The sequence below is a fragment of the Notechis scutatus genome, chromosome 7 (assembly GCF_049901735.1).
Source record: "Notechis scutatus isolate UNSWTSFEM ecotype Mainland chromosome 7, rNotScu1.2, whole genome shotgun sequence".
Lineage (NCBI taxonomy): Eukaryota > Metazoa > Chordata > Lepidosauria > Squamata > Elapidae > Notechis > Notechis scutatus.
This window is the reverse complement of record NC_142015.1, coordinates 17,434,070-17,450,639: the sequence shown is the minus strand read 5'-3', so window position 1 is coordinate 17,450,639 and position 16,570 is coordinate 17,434,070. Positions and strand designations below refer to the sequence as shown.

At 40.9% G+C, this 16,570-nt stretch overlaps 1 protein-coding gene across 4 annotated transcripts in view; it reads left to right on the top strand.

Annotated features, from left to right (window-relative positions):
* KIRREL3 (kirre like nephrin family adhesion molecule 3) overlaps nucleotides 1-16,570 on the top strand; it is a 726,740-nt gene that overhangs the window by 441,454 nt on the left and 268,716 nt on the right. For all 4 annotated transcript variants that reach the window (XM_087970026.1, XM_087970028.1, XM_087970027.1 and 1 more), the window contains exons 3-4: nucleotides 6,962-7,111; nucleotides 12,263-12,412. In XM_087970026.1, the coding sequence (XP_087826152.1) occupies nucleotides 6,962-7,111; nucleotides 12,263-12,412 (300 nt within the window). The remainder of the gene's footprint in view (nucleotides 1-6,961; nucleotides 7,112-12,262; nucleotides 12,413-16,570) is intronic.

The window sequence follows — 16,570 nt, the reverse complement described above, 5'->3', positions numbered from 1 at the left end:
CTATGCTGATTGTTGTACTTCTCAAATATACTGAACCATCATATTTCCTGGATTCTTCAAGAAAAAAATTAAGAATTTGGAATGTTTATAAAAAATATATGTATTTAATTATTAAATATGAACTATTGTATCCATAGGTTAATGCCAAAATGAGCCGATACATATCTAGGAAAGTACTATATATATACACAGGAATGTTCACTCATTCTGAACACAGATCCCCTTTGGATTTAGTAAGGCAGAAACCTTCCTTTAATCATATTTATTAAAAAAGATCCATTTTCAGATGAAAACAATGGTTTAAAAGTTCAGTTCTCATCAGGAAATAGTACCCTTAATGCCATCTGAAAGCATAATTATTGTTTCGACGACAATTGTAATAATGTAATTCTGTGTTAAAAAATGAGGAGTCTTACAGCACCTTTTCAGCCTAACAAATTTTATTTTAAAATTTATTTTTACCTTTAGCTTACAAAAAGCTTATGCCTTTTAATAAAATTTGTTAAGCTGAAAAGCTGGAATCAGACCTCTCCTGATTTTGAGCTACCATAGGGTGATGCAGCTCACCTCCAACACAAAGGTGGTATTCAGCAGGTTCTGACAGGTTCTGGAGAAATGGTAGTGGAAATTTTGAGTAGTTTGGAGAACCAGCAAATCCCATCTCTGACTGGCCCCACCTGTGTTCTGTATTCTCTGCCTCCGGAGTCCCAGCTGATCAACTGGGTCTTCTTTGGTTGCCCTGCACAGGAGAACGGAGCTGGGAAGCAGGTTAGTGGGGTGGGGAGGGAATGGGGATTTTTCAGTAACCTTCCCCCAGGAATGGGGTAGGAATAGAGATTTTACGGTATCCTTCCCCTGCCATTCCCACTAAGCCATGCCCACTAAGCCATGCCATGCATACCAAGCCACGTCCACATAATAGGTAGTAAAAAAAATTGAATCCCACCACTGCTCCAACAGTATCTACAATAATTCTGTGTTGTGTTTTATTGGCACCCTGAACACCCTGGGCAATTATTTATCTGTGTGTGCGTTGTTGTTGTTTTTTTAAGTTCTATCAAGACAATCTCTGAACCCTAACAAAGACTCCCAAGGTATTGCACTCAAAGTGAGCTGAGGAAATAATGCTAAACTGAGTTTAAAGATAGAAATGGAAAAGGTAATGAAGATGTGAGCTAAAACTCCAGCTTTATAATTAACAACTATTAAAGGCCAGACAAAACAAAATGTTTTCGCAGCTTTGGTTCACGGGATTTTATAATTGTTCAAGAAAACAAACTTTTCCAATATTTCCGTTTCTGGGTCTTATCTTTTCAAGCTGTTAAACAAACTTCCTTTCCAGACAAGGACAGAGAAGTCAGAGATGGAGTGACTACATCAGGAGCAATATTCACCCAGGGATGAATGGCTCCACATTTCCATAATAATTTTTCTGTTTGAATTCATTCACAATTTCAAGGACTGTTCAGCTTCACTCACATAGTTATGGCAGACGCTGAGGAGGGAGGAGGAATCCTGTTGCATTTTATTAAATGCAACTCACTCTGTCATTAGTACAGGAGATTTATAAGGGGTTTAAAGTACCTTGGGCAGGTGCTAAGTCATGTTGTAAGAAGATGTGGCTAGAAGAAAATGGATGTTTTTCCCATGATATTCTGCTGTCTTTGGGACTGCTGTGTCCTGCATATTGGTGAGCTTACGCTTGGTCAGAATAGCAATAACAATGGCACTTAGGCTTATATACCATTCCACAGTGTTTTACAGCCTTCTAAGCAATTTACAGAATCAGCCTCTTGCCCCCAGCAATCTGAGTCCTCATTTTACCAACGTCAGAAGGATGGAAGGCTGAGTCAACCTTGAGCCATTGAGAATCAAACTCCTGGCAGAGAGCAGTGAGTTAGCTTGTAAATACTGCATTCTAACCACTGTATCAGTCTTGGCTCTTGTGACTGATCCAAGAGCATCACAAGCTTTTTATCCAGTAACTGAAACAGGACTCAAGAACTGGTGAAGGGATGAAAGAGAGAAATTCCATATTTACCATTAAGACCAGTCCAACCCAACTCGCACTCACTCACCTGGGAAGTTTACTTTCATTTCATCGAACTCCATAGAACATACTATAGGTAGTCAATTTTTTTTCCAAGATGAGAGATCCTGTTAGAGGCATAGTTGGGTGAAGACCAAACTTACACTTACAGAGACAGGATTCTGTGCATGTGTTTCAACTGTCCCTTAGGCAGATTTTTTTATTTATTTAGACAGGGATGGATCCAAGATCTTCATAACATGTTCTACAAAGTCAATGAAATCAATAAGACTTTCTCTCCCCCCCACCTCATAATATACAATACTACAGATGGGTGGTTTTTCACTATGGTTAGCCACAATCTAGACCATGGGTGTCCAACTCAAGGCCTGGGGCCCAACTCTGGCCCATGGGGTGTTTAGATCTAGCCCGTGGTGCTGCCCTGGAAACAGTGAAGGATCAGCCCTTGGTGCCTTTGCCAGAGGGTTGCAGGAGGCCATTGCAGCCAAAAACTGAGCTCACGAGGGTTGCGGGCAGCCCTCCTGAGTTCTGTTTTCATTGGCAGAGGGTTGCAGGAGGCCATCGTGGCTGAAAATGGAGCTTGGAAAGCCAGTTTTCGCTGGCAGAGCACTTGGGCCACCACAGGGCCCCCTAACATGAGTGATGAGTTGGCCACACCCTCCCCAGCCCGCCGAGGTCAAACACAACCCTGATGCGGCCCTCAATGAAATCGAGTTTGACACCCCTGATGTAGACTCTGTGTGGGGACCATTTTACAATGACAATGAATAATTTTCCTCTGTTTTTGGACAGCTTCCCACAATATTGTCCCACAGATTCCAATATACACAATTTCATTTCGCGTTGCTCACCTACCTGCCTTCTGCAGAAAATGGCTGAGATGTAACTAAAATAGGGTTCATTAATTAGAAGCAACAGTCCATAGGAGAAACATAAAGTTACTAGTTTCCCTAACCTTAAGCTCATTGAGAACAAAATACATAGTTAGGGTCACCAAGAATGTCCAAACCCAAACTTTTTCCCCCCAAAGCCAAAATTTCTCCCAGAGAACCTGAAAAAAAAACACCTCTTCTCCAATGCCTAAATTCATCCAGTACCCCAAAACCTAAAATCACAAAACCCATCTTTTTTACCAGATTGTAAACATTTGACATCCTTCACACCAGCTGGCAAGCTTTGCACAGGCTTGTCCGTTGTTGGGTGGTACTTGGGTGGTCATTTTTGTGTGTGGTTTCCTGCCTTCCAGCGCTGATAAGTGGCATCTTGAAGTGGGCAGGAAAGGAAAACTTATTGCTTAAGCTGCAGGGATGAATTAGTTCTCTTGGCAGCTTTATCTCACAATAGACTCCACTACGTAGAAATAAGGACCGTTGCCCACACTTAAGAGACAATATTAGATGGCAAGGGGAGGTTCATTGCATGATAATTGAGCAGTTTTCAAATTCATCTAGGGTTACAAAGGAAGACTATCAAGTTGTTTAATGAGCCATCTAGCAAATCCCTCATGCATATTATCCCAGCAGCAACAATGCATTTGAGCCTGCACATAGAAAAATATGCCCCCCAGTGATGCCATCCCACAGGGCAAGGCCTCATTAGTCTGCTGAAATCATAACCGATGCCAACAAAGCTTGCTCAAAGGATCCATTTTGTTTGCTTTTACGTTTGGGACTTATAAATGTAGCCTCTCCCCCTTGCCTTCTGCTGCATGGCTCTTCCTCAAAGAGGACTAGACTCATGCTGTGCTTTTATTGTTCAATGGCAACTTATTTAGGAACAGGACTTATATCCTGTGAAGGCTTCACTTTTAAGCTGAAAATTGTACCTTCCCCCAACACTTTCCCTTAATTCAAAATGCAGTTAAGGGGATTTAAAGATAAACCTTTAATGCCTTAATAGAATCATAATCTGCTTTTATGTCAGTTCTAAAACTGTGCTGAGGGGCCACCGTTCTCAGAAAAGCAGAGGTAAATCATAGAGTTTGAGTTATGCACATTTATTCATGATAATTAGACATTGCTTGAGTTTGGGAGAAGGCTACAGCGACCATTTTACACAAAGGATAGAAAACAACCAGTTTTGAAAATACTAATACTTCCATTTCCATTGGGAAAGTTGAACTTTTTGGACTCCTTTAACCTAATCAACTGTCGTGGTTTCATAATATGGATTTTTATAGTTGGGGACAATTCTTCTCACTTTTTGCATTGAATTTTTGAAATTGTCCAATGTCCCCAGGTTTCTTTTAGATGTAAAAATCAAAACATGGTCAATCCTGGATATGTTTTGTCTGTGAGGAAAAGGTGGAATGTTTGGGCAGATGTTTAATGGTAAAAGTTGAAGTTCCCCTGCTTGTGATGAAGGTGTGCATGTACACAATCGGAGAAAGAGACCTTACAAAACCACAGTGTATCATTCTTGACAAGTTAGGACCAGAATGGCCACAATCCTATGCTTTCTGTGCCTGGCAATAAGCTGTATACTGCCAGGGTCACTTTTGACTGCATCTAGTATCTAACAGAAAAGCATTCCGAGTTTAATAAATGATTTTTATCCATCTGGAATGCAAGTCTTAGCTTATAATTAGAAATGTGAACAGCCTGGTATACAAGGGATAATTTTTTTCAGTTCTTTTTAACGAAAGTAAAGGCAACATTTATTCTTCGCTCATCATTCACAGTGAGCAGTTATTGTGGCACTTCAGATCTTGCAACTCCTTCTCTTCTGCCTCACTGCTGGGGAGGCAGTTTACTTTAGAGGGGGAAATGGCTAATTAGGAGAAACGATTGAGGCTCACAAAAGGATCTACTGTGTAGCGTAAAGAAAATGATCCTCTGATCCTTTAACACTAAGTATCTGAGTCACCCAATGAGCTGTTTGGTGGGAGACTCCTGGTAGTTCTTCCTTTGTTGATCAATAGTTAATAATAGAAATATTCTAATTCAGAGGTTTCATGAGCACTAAATATAAGATGCCGGGACTACAATGAAGAACCTTCCTCCCTTTCTTACCCTCCTTGCTTTTTGGAAGCATCATGGCAGTGGGAGATTACTGTGCAGGAAGCAGAATGAAAGGCTACGGTGGTGCAGTGGTTAGAGCGTAGTACTGCAGGCTACTTCTGCTGACTGCCAGCTGCCTGCAATTTGACAGTTCAAATCTCACCAGGCTCAAGGTTGACTCAGCCTTCCATCCTTCTGAGGTGGGTAAAATAAGGACCCAGATTGTTGGGGGAAAGAGGCTGACTCTTTAAACCGCTTCAAGAGGGCTGCAAAGCACTGTGAAGCGGTATATAAATCTAAGTGCTATTGCTACTGCCAGGTAGCTCTGACTCTAACAGGAGCCTTCTTATATTGTTTGAGATACCACCTCATGAAATATCTAAACGAAGATATTATTTGTAGCTCAAGGGTGAACTGTGGGGTCCTTGGTGCTCTTTGAGTTTGGTTGTTTTCTTCCAGATGTTTCACCACCCAAATATGTAGCAGTGACATCGATGTTACCTTGTTGGGTAATGAAACGTCTGCAAGAAAACAATCCCACTCCGAGAGCACCAAGGTCCTCATGAAATATCCAGTTCTAGGTAACTCAGGAAGTGTTTGAAATTAGAATTCACAGATATATTACAAAATGAGCAAGACTGAGGAAACCGACTGTATTCAACTCTGAGAAGTATACATTGTGATATCCCTGCCAAAAAAAGTTCCTTAATGCCCCAGAGTGTTGGACCTGAAATGGTAGCCTTAAATCATGGGAAGGTAATGCTAGTTGAATGTTAGAGGGAGGGGGAATCTTCCTTAAAGCAGGAAAAGTTAAATAGGGAAGCCAATTATGTTGGAAAATTATAGGCTAAACTCCTGAAGCTAAATTACATACACACTTCTCTGGATTCATTCTTGACTAAAAATGTCTCCATCTTTTTCATTGCCTGAGAGAGAAGGGGACTTTCAAAAAAGACAAAAGTCGCTCATTATGCTTAGGCCAGTGGAAGGGAGCTCATCCTTGTGTTGCTTAGACAACAAGGGCATGCTTATACCGCTCATCACTTCAAGCCTTGCTGCAGCCTGTGAGGGAACAGCAGGGGAAATCACCTGGTTGCCTAGGCAACCAGGCGATATTCCATCTCTTCCGGCTTTGTGATATGACTCAGATCTGTGATGGTAGAGTTTGCAAAGAGCCACAAAAGCTTTATTGCATTCCACTATGACCTACAAGCCATATTTCCGTTTCACTCATTTTATTCACAAGAATAGTTAATATTTCACAGGGTTCGTATTTCTGTTTTTGGCACTTCCTGGATCTCCCTTCCCCAAAATGGCGCATTCCACACAGAGTGGACTTTTTTTAAAAAAAAATCTATGCTGTTTTAATGACTGTAATAATGATGGGTTTGATTTGATTTGATTCTGTAAATTGTGTCCGATATACATGGAAGGCACCAATTTAAGAGAGGCTTTCCTGGATTATAGTGGATCGGAACAGTTTTCTTTGAATGGGACTGGAGACACGTCTTTCAGCATCCGTTTTTATCCAATCCACATAACCTGCTTTTTCTTTCTTTGAGAAACTCATGAAAATGTTTCACACAGGCACTGTTTATCTTGAAAGCGACATCCCAGCATGTATTAATGCTAAAAAAAACATTCTTCACAACCCAAAATTTGTACTTGGATGTGTTTTTGAGATGACACTATGATCACAAAATTTAGAGGCATGTGAAAACAAATTTAAAAAAAAACAAAACAAGAAGAGTTTGACTTGCCAACAGCACTAATTCAATGTGTATTATGGAAACTCTGGAAATGAAGTAATTTAATGATGCTCGGAGATCTTATTCTGCTTTTTAGATGTGAGAAGCTTCATCCCATTAGTGTTTCAAGCCACGTTCATTCTGCTTCTTATCTCTTTCTCCAGGTTCAGCATCTTCTTTTACTCAGCAACCTCAGGACCAGGTGGTGATTGCTGGACAACCCGTGACCCTCCTGTGTGCTATTCCCGAATATAATGGAATTGTGCTATGGATTAAAGATGGACTTGCCCTTGGAGTAGGAAGGGATCTCTCCAGTAAGAATATTTTTTTAAAAAAATATATTTATTCATTACATTTATATGCTGCACATCTCTGCTGCACTGTCAAGCAATTCTTATTTGTTTGTTAAATATTTTTACTTTCATTTAGCCAGATCACGAGTGTTGCAGTGGCCTAGAGATGGAGCTCTCGCCTCACAATCAGGAGGCTGTGAGTTCGATCCTAGGTAGAGGCAGATACTTCTCTCTCTAGGCACACTGAGAATATATCTACTAAACAAAACTCTGCATTGGTGACAGGAAGGGCATCCAGCCATTAAAACACTCTGCTAGCTCCATTCACTTGCCCAGACTCCACCCCACAAGGGATTATGGGGTTGTTAATAAAAAATTATCCTTACCTACCCCAGATGGCTCCTATTATATGCTAATCAAAAGCAATACAGTGAACTTCCAACGTATGCAATGCACACACACATCTCTTCTCACCACAAAGCAAACACTTTTTCCTGGTTATATGTTCAGCCATACTTTTGACAGCCACAAGGAAGGTGGGTGGGTGTGCCTTCAAGGCCCAGTAACTACGTGGATAATTCACTGCAGTTTTCTTAGATACATTTTTGGAAGTGGTTTGCCACTGCCTTTTCCATGTGGCTGAGAGAAAGTGACAGGCCAAAGATTTTCCAACTGGCTTTGTGCAGAATCAGAATAATAGAGTTAGAAGGGACCTTGGAGGTCTTCTAGTCCAACCTCCTGCTCAGGCAGGAAACCCTACACCATTTCGGACAAATCTTTTCTTAAAAACTTCCAGGGTTGGAGCATTTACAATTTACAAAGCTGGAGGCAAGTTGTTCCACTGATTAATTGTTCTAAGTGTCAGGTAATTTTTCCTTAGTTCTAAGTTGCTTCTCTCTTTGATTACTTTCCACCCATTGCTTCTTGTCCTGCCCTCATGTGCTTTGGAGAATAGCTTGATTCCCTCTTCTTTGTGGCAGCCCCTGAGATATTGGAACCCTGTTATCATGTCTCCCCTGGTCCTTCTTTTCATCAAATTAGACATACCCAATTCCAGCAACCGTTCTTTATATGTTTTAGCCTCCAGTCTCCTAATCATCTTTGTTGCTCTTCTCTGCACTCTTTCTAGAGTCTCAACATGTTTTTTATATTGTGAGAACCAAAACTGGATGCAGTATTCCAAGTGTGGCCTTACCAAGGCCTTATAAAGTGATATTAACACTTGACGTGATCGTGATTCTTTCCCTCTGTTTATGCAGCCTAGAACTGTGTTGGCTTTTTTTGGCAGCTGCAACACACGGCTGGCTCATATTTAAATGATTGTCCACTAGGACTCCAAGATCCCTCTCACAGTTACTACTATTGAGCCAGGTAACACATGTACTGTACCTGTGCATATGGTTTTTCTTTCCTAAATATAGAACCTTACTTTTTTTCATCATTGAATTTCATTTTGTTAGATAGCGCCCAATGTTCTAGAATATCCTTTTCCCCAACTTTGGTCCAGTGCCTTATCTACTAGACCAAACTGTCTGTCACTGAAGTGGTTCAGACCAAGCTACTCTGGTTCTTCCCTGATTTTCAAACATTTGTCTTTAGGTAAGTGCTTAGGTGCACTGAGAACCAATTTGGTCTAGTGGTTAAGGTACCATGCTAGAGACCAGGAGTTCTAGTCCCACCTCAGCCATAAAGTCCAGTTGGGTGACTTTGAGTTTTAGTCCTGCCTTGGGCATCAATGCCAGCTGAGTGCCTTTGGACCAGTCCTTTCTCTCACCTCACAAAATTGTTGTTTTGGAGAAAATTGGAAGAGGAAGGAGTATTATAACCATTCACAGCCTTTACATTATAAAGTTATAAAGATGGGGTTAAAAAATAAAATAAAAATAAGCCCTACCTTAATTTCTTTGTTTTCCACTGCAAAAATCCTATCTCCTGATCAGTGGTGGGATTCACTTTTTTTTTTACCACCGGTTCTGTGGGCGTGGCTTGGTGGGCGTGGCAGGGGAAGGTTACTGCAAAATCCCCATTCCCTCCCCATTCCACTAACCTGCTTTCCAGCTCCATTCTCCTGTGCAAGGCAACAAAAGAAGACCCAGCCAATCAGATGGGACTCAGGAGGCAGAGAATAGAGTGGGGGGCAGTCAGAAGTGGTATTTGCCAGTTCTCCGGAACTGGTCAGAACCTGCTGAATACCACTTCTGCTCCTGATCTCAGAAGGCACTAGAGGAAGGAGGTTAAGGCTGGCCATCCTTGCTCTGAATACCTTGAGCATTTCTTAATTTTGTTGTGAGCCAGCTAAGGCCTCGAGAGACTAGAACACCTTTTTAAACTTGTGCAAGTTTAATCAAGAATAATAACTTTATCTGTCAGATTTATATCCTATCATAGAAATAAGCAGACCCTTGGTGGCTGCTTTTGCTCATGACAAGAATCAAACTTTAAACAACTGTGTGCCAGTTACAAACATCCCAGTGTATGGCATACTTATAAACAGAGCCTTGAGAATTTGCTATAAAATGGGAATCCCGCTCCAGGCTTCAGAGCAATGATGTGAGAGTCCTTTTCTCTTAACATACCTAAGGGAGTGATCTATGCATTCAAGAGGGACCGAATCAGCTTCAGGGCATTACACAAGCCAAATTCTGTTCCAAATTTTTTGTTTTGTTTTTTTGCTGGGTTAGCTTATTTAAAAAAATGTTCCTGTTCTCCTTACTAAGCTTCCTTGTCTGCATTTCGAGATTTAAGGTCATCCACCACCTTCTTTCATACCTTCTTGCTGGTGGAAGCTGCACAGTGCATATTGCTAATATATTTGAAACAGTCAGTTCTCTGCCTGCTCCAATCTGAGGAAACCTTAAAATGGGTAACAAGAGCTAATGTGGTTGACATCTGATTCTGAATAATTTGAGCAATTTAGCTTTCCTGGGTCTGATTTAGCAAGCTGGGGTTCTGCCTGCTTGTGGAATTCCGGCTCAGCTAGTCATCTAATTAACTAAATAGAAACAAACTCTTCATTTGTTTTTCTCGCGGTTCATGAGAGCAAATCTTGCTGTTGCTAGCTTGAGGGGGAAAAGGCGTCAAAAGCATATAGGTTAATGCCAAGATACTTCTGTCTTGCAATTCATTAACAATATAACTTGAGAAGAAGTGAAATTTGGGGAGGTCTCTGACCTTTCCGTCCCTTGGAAAACTGGAAAGATGAAATTAAAAATGCTAATTGCCCCATCAAGATCCTACTAAACCTCTGCTGTCAAAAGCAGTTAATAATGCCCGCTTCTCCATATAAGGCCAGTATTTGGTAAACAAAGAAGCAAAGAAGGTAAGCTTCATTCAAGATGCTGGGATGAGGAGGACGAAGTTTCCACACAACAAACACAGTTTGAATAAAGTCCTTGGGGCTGAAATGAAAGGCTGTCCTTCAACTTTCTTCTAAAGATGGATTCCCACCAGTATGCTTAACGTGTGAAGTGTCTAAATGATTCTTTTGGCCTAAGCTATCCCAATTATAGATTGTGGTGCATAACATTCTCTTCTGGGCATTACAGAAGTTGTCTTCTTAAGAATCCTCTTTTACTCAAAACAAAGCAAACAACAAGGGCCACTCAGTAGACACAAGAAAGTAGGAGAAGAGAGTTGAAAAATGATTTTTAAATGATGCATTTCCTGCATAGATGAAGGTTTTTCTTCTTTGTCACCTATTTGTCCTTCTTCTGAAAGAATGTGTAGCTTTGAAAACAAACCTGTTGAGTGGCTTTTAAAAAAACAGCTGAACTTATTTATTTGGCGCTAACTTTCCTTCTTCAGATTGCCTTCAAAATATTATTTTGGTTTATCAGTAGCATCAAATTACTTCCTTCCTTCCTTCCTTGTGCTCCAGTTTGAGGGTTCCCCAACTTATTTTTGAGAGGAATCATAGGCAAGAAAAGCCGTATGCACAGGTACAGTATAGGCGGGACCTAGCTCTATAGTAGAAACTGTGAGAGGGATCTTGGAGTCCTACTGGACAATCACTTAAATATGAGCCAGCCGTGTGATGCAACTGCCCAAAAAACCAACACAATCCTAAACTGCATTAACAGAGGGATAGAATCAAGATCACATCAAGTATTAACACCGCTTTATAATGCCTTGATAAGACCACACTTGGAATGCTGCATCCAGTTTTGGTCACCACGATGTAAAAAAGATGTTGAGACTCTAGAAAAGAGTGCAAAGATGAGCAACAAAGATGATTAGGGGACTGGAGGCTAAAACATACGAAGAATGGTTGCAGGAATTGGGTATGTCTAGTTTAACGAGATAACAGTGTTCCAATATCTCAGGGGTTGCCCCAAAGAAGAGGGAGTCAAGCTATTGTCCAAAGCACCTGAAGGAAGGACAAGATAAGAAGCAGTGGATGGAAGCTAGTCAGGGAGAGAAACTACCTAGAACTAAGGAGAAATTTCCTTACAGTTAGAACAATTAATCAGTGGAACAACTTGCCTCCAAAAGTTGTGAATGCTCCAATATTGGAAGTTTGTAAAAAGATGTTGGATAGCCATTTGTCTGAAGTGGTGTAGGGTTTCCTGCCTAAGCAGGGGGTGGACTAGAAGACCTCCAAGGTCCCTTCTCCAAAGCACCAGAGGGCAGGACAAGAAGCAATGGGTAGAAACTAATCAAGGAGAGAAGCAACTTAGAACTAAGGAGAAATTTCCTGATAGTTGGAACAATTAATCATGGAACGACTTACTTCCAGAAGTTGTAAATGCTCCAACACTGGAAGATTTTAAGAAGGGATTGGACTACCATTTGTCTGAAATGGTATAAGCAGGGGGTTGGACTAGAAGACCTCCAAGCTCCCTTCCAACTCTGTTATTCTGTTCTGTTTTGTGAATATCTTCAAAAGAAGAAGAATGGGGGTGGGTTTAATGCTCCAGAAGACTGGATGGGTTTGGAAGGTCTTGAAGTGAAGATTTAGAAAAAGAATAGGAAGACATGATCCAACTTTTTTTTAAGGGTCATTATGTCATTCTTTAAAAAAAAAAAATCAGCACCTGAAAAGGGCTATCTAGGGCATGACATGAACAGTCTTATCTTTGTGTTATTCCAGAGTGCTTGGTTGGGAGTGAGGGGGTGTCAGTATATACTTGCTACTTATTAGCTCCAATTCTGGTTCCATTATGTGCCCCACAGGTTATCCACGCTATTTGGTGGTGGGGGATCACCTCTCGGGGGAGCATCACCTGAAGATCCTGAGAGCAGATCTCCAAGATGATGCAGTATATGAGTGCCAAGCCATTCAAGCGGCCATCCGTTCCAGACCAGCCCGGCTGACCGTTCTTGGTAGGGATGCCATTTTTCTCTAAGGGAAATGATAGGATTTATTACCTTCCCTGAGTGGGAAATGAATGAAATGTTCTTTGAAATGAGCACCTGGCTTTCAGAACACAGGTTGGCATTATGTCGTAAGAATGGCCTGGCTTATTTCAAATGAATTGCCTGAAGGCGATTCGGGGGGAAGTCAACACTCAGGAGAGAAAGGTAGGTGAAAATGGCAGTCCTGTGATATGTTTCTTCCTCCTTCTCCTTAATGCCACTGCCGGGCATAGCTGTGATCAGAGATGGGGGTGAAGACATAATGAGACCTTGTCATCGTATAGATAAGGGCGTGCAGATATTAAGGGAAGGAATGCAGAAATGGCTGTGTGAAGACATATAACACTCCTAAGTCCTAAAAATATCGATAGACTGACATAACAGCTACAGCAAAAGAAACTCGAGTCTTTGAAGCAGAAGGGGTTTGTCAAGACCCCAAAATCTGCATGTAACTTCAAGACTCACATTCTTTGGCACTCTTTGACCTTAATTGCTGAAAATTCAAGTTGCCTTCTTCTTCCCCTTTAAGGCATCAAACATGTGGAAACTTTGAATGCAAACATTGGCTTCCCACAGTGGAAAGGATCACAGAAAGAGCTACTGTAAAACCTCTTCTATTAACCCCCAACACCCCCAACCCCAAACAAACAAAAAAACCCTTCCTGTTTGCATCACCCTCCTACCCATTGTAACTGCCAGGTTCTTACCCAAATTTAAGTGGGGCACCCAGTTTACCCTGCTTTGGGCAGCTATTTTCTCTAATCCATTGAGAGACGAAGACTGGAGGAAAACTCGTAAACAACCTCTCTTGCTGAACATATGAAATTTAAACATATTGAAATTCCTCTTTTGTTGAAGGTAAGAGTTGGATATGCCCCTGAATGTGACGCTTCAACCAAATCTTACCTTATTTACATTACAATGGCTTTTGAACAATGTCCTTCACTTTTAGTTTTTCAGTACCAAACCACCATCTCAATATCTTGGAAGAGGCAAGTTTAAAAAAAAAACTAAAAGAAAAAACACAACCTCTTGATTAAGAAGTATCATTTTGTCTGATTTTGATTTATAATGGATCCTGATGATTCTGAATGAGTAACTGACAGGAACAAGATTTATGTACACAAACCCAGACAAAAAATATATTAGAATAACTCCCTGCAGCTACTAAAAGCTGAGATGCTATTGTGATTGAAAAGTGTTTTATCAGTGGAGTCTGTAGGAAAGAGAAAATGGGAACTAATATTGATTCATTATCATCTCAATGAATAGGATCTTCTATATTACAAAGGTATAGAGGGAGCTTACCAATAATTTGGAAATAAGAGAATTGTGTGCAATGTAGCCATGGACATTGTGTATCCTGGGAAAGTTTTCCAGTGAGAGTTTTTATATTTTGATTGCGTGTAGTTTGTGTTCTCCATTTATTATTAGTCTGGTTGGATGAAAGATCTTCATTGGCACCTTCTAGCAAAGAAATCCCTCTCTCCTTTTATTAAGTAAATCTTTCTCTGAGTTTTGCTGACCTTAGTTGTGTTGGAAGAAAAATCCATCTGGTTCAGTTCCAAGCCAGGAATAAAATGGAGGCTGCTTAAGAAAGAAAGTTTATTAATGAACAGAACCACAGTGTGCAGTTCTGGGACAACTGACAAATTTAGCTTGATGAGTGCAAGGATTTTTATAGAAATGCTGCAGGGATTGTGCAATGCAGTGAGCTTGGTGTCTTTTGCTATTCTAATGGTGGTGAGTTAATCCTATTATGTTCTAAAACAGGGGTGTCAAACTCGATTTCATTGAGGGCCGCATCAGGGTTGTGTTTGACCTCGGAGGCTGGGAGTGGCCGTGGCCAGAGTCACTCATATCAGGGATGCCTGTGGCGGTCCAAGCGTTCTGCCAGAGAAAACGGGCTCCCGAGCTCCATTTTCATCTGTGACAGCCTCCTACAACCCTCTGCCAGTGAAAACAGAGCTCAGGAGGACCCACGAGTAACCCTCCCAAGCTCCATTTTTTTGCTGGCAGAGGCACCATGGGGGGCAGTCCTTCACTGTTTCCAGGGCAGCCTCACAGGGCAGATCTAAACACCCCATGGGCTGGGCCTTGAGTTTGACACCCCTGGACTAAACGGTTACATCCTGTCCTTAGAATCTGGGTGGGGGGAAGAATGTACATTTTAATCTCGTCACTGGAGGTGAAGGTGCTTTGTTTGTGAAAAGGCTAGCCCAGGATTTTTTTTTAATGGGCATCTGTTGTAGGCTATTAAGAAAGACTGGGGGATGCTTTCTGTCTCTAAGAACATGTTTCTCCATTTCTCCTTTAGGGAAATATAATATTCTACCTCTTTTATTATTTCCCAAACTATTTCATTTTCCAAGGCGGGGTGGGGTGGGGGGCTTCCCACAGTTGCCAAATGGGCCAGATTGCCCAAATCCAGATATTTCTGTTGGAAATAGATCGGGGCTGTCAAACTCCCAGCCTACAGGCCTGATGCATCATGCACTGACCACGTCTATGCCTGGTTTAGCGAAGGGGGGAAAAGTCCCGATACATGACGTGGTGTTGCCATGACAGTGTGAGTTTGATACCTCTGAAATAGATAGTGATTGTGGGAGGAGCTTGGTTGGATAGCTTGACTAACTATTGATGATAGAAAGCAATGAGGACTTCCCGTGTTTTGCTCCACTTTAGTGAGTATGGAGGTAGTAAGATTTTTTTTTCTGCAGGAAGAAAGCTATTCATGCAAGGAACTTAATAGTAATTACTTTCTGCTCTCTCCAGGATTACAGCTAGAACCTCTCCAGCAAATTAATTCACGTGGAGAAAGATTTTGCATGCATTTTGCTATATTACATGTTGTTTCTATGTCTTGAAACTTCTATATGCAGACTTTACCTTCCCCATGTAAGATGAAATGGGTCGTGTATTGCAATTGTGTGTAATTATCTTATGTATGCAGCACCATTCCTGTGCCTAGAGAAATGCTACATCTTAAAGTTGAGGCTCAACGCAAACTCCCTCTTTGAATTCAGAACTATTCTTTTGCTAGAATTGGCTGAGGCTTCTGCTCGATATTTACTGGCTCATTACCTGACTGTTGGGTCATGATTTTAGCACTCTATTATGCTGGAAGTTCATAATTTGGTCTCTTCATTATCCCTGCTGCTTGGCACTCACTTCTTCTGCAAGCCCACACTGCTATGCTATTCAAGACTACATCTGAAGTTCTGAAAGGGATTGATTAGTTAACCTAGAATATGATAAAGGGAGAAGAATGTGAATGACCAGGTTAACCCCTCTTAAAGGTACAAGCAATGTTCTGACTATCAAATAATAAAAGTGTGCAGAACAGAGAGCCAAATTTCTAAAAAGTGGGATATTGAAATGGTTTGAAAAAGTGCTTTAGAAATCTCAGGTGAACTGCAAATTTTCAGTCAAGCACACTTACTTTGAAGGAAGTCCCATTGAATCCTACAGGTTTCACGTCCAAATGGATCAGATTGGACTATATTAATCCATTAGCCAATTGTACGATGAATTGATCTCAGAAAGACGTGCATTTTCTATTACTGAAGATCCATGGTGAGAAGAGACACACTCAACTGAGCTTGCCCTGATAAATGCTATAGCACAGTGTTAACAGGAGCAGTGCCCTCACAACCACACACTGCTCTTTGCAACTTTGCTGAAATCCAAACATTTGGAAGCAAAATGTCTATCAGAATATCTCAGTACTAGAGAAATTACCCTTTGCTCCGCCTCTCTTCTTCTTGTTTTTTAAAAATTTGGTAATTGAAATTTTATTAAGTAAATCTTTCTCTGAGTTTTGCTCTGCTTAGTTATGTTGGAAGAAAAATCTCTCTGGTTCAGTTCCAAGCTGGGAATAAAATGGAGGCTGCTTAAGAAAGAAAGTTTATAATGAACAGAACCACAGCGTGCAGTTCTGGGACAGCTGACAAATTTGGCTTCCAAGGCTGACATTTAGCTTGATGAGTGCAAGGATTTTTGTACAGTTAATACAAAAGATAACCAGGGTGGCATTTCCTCTAAGTTTTATTTTTATTTTTTATAAAAAATCATGCTTTCAAATGAGAAACATCCATGACATGTAACAGAAAGAAATAAAAAAAA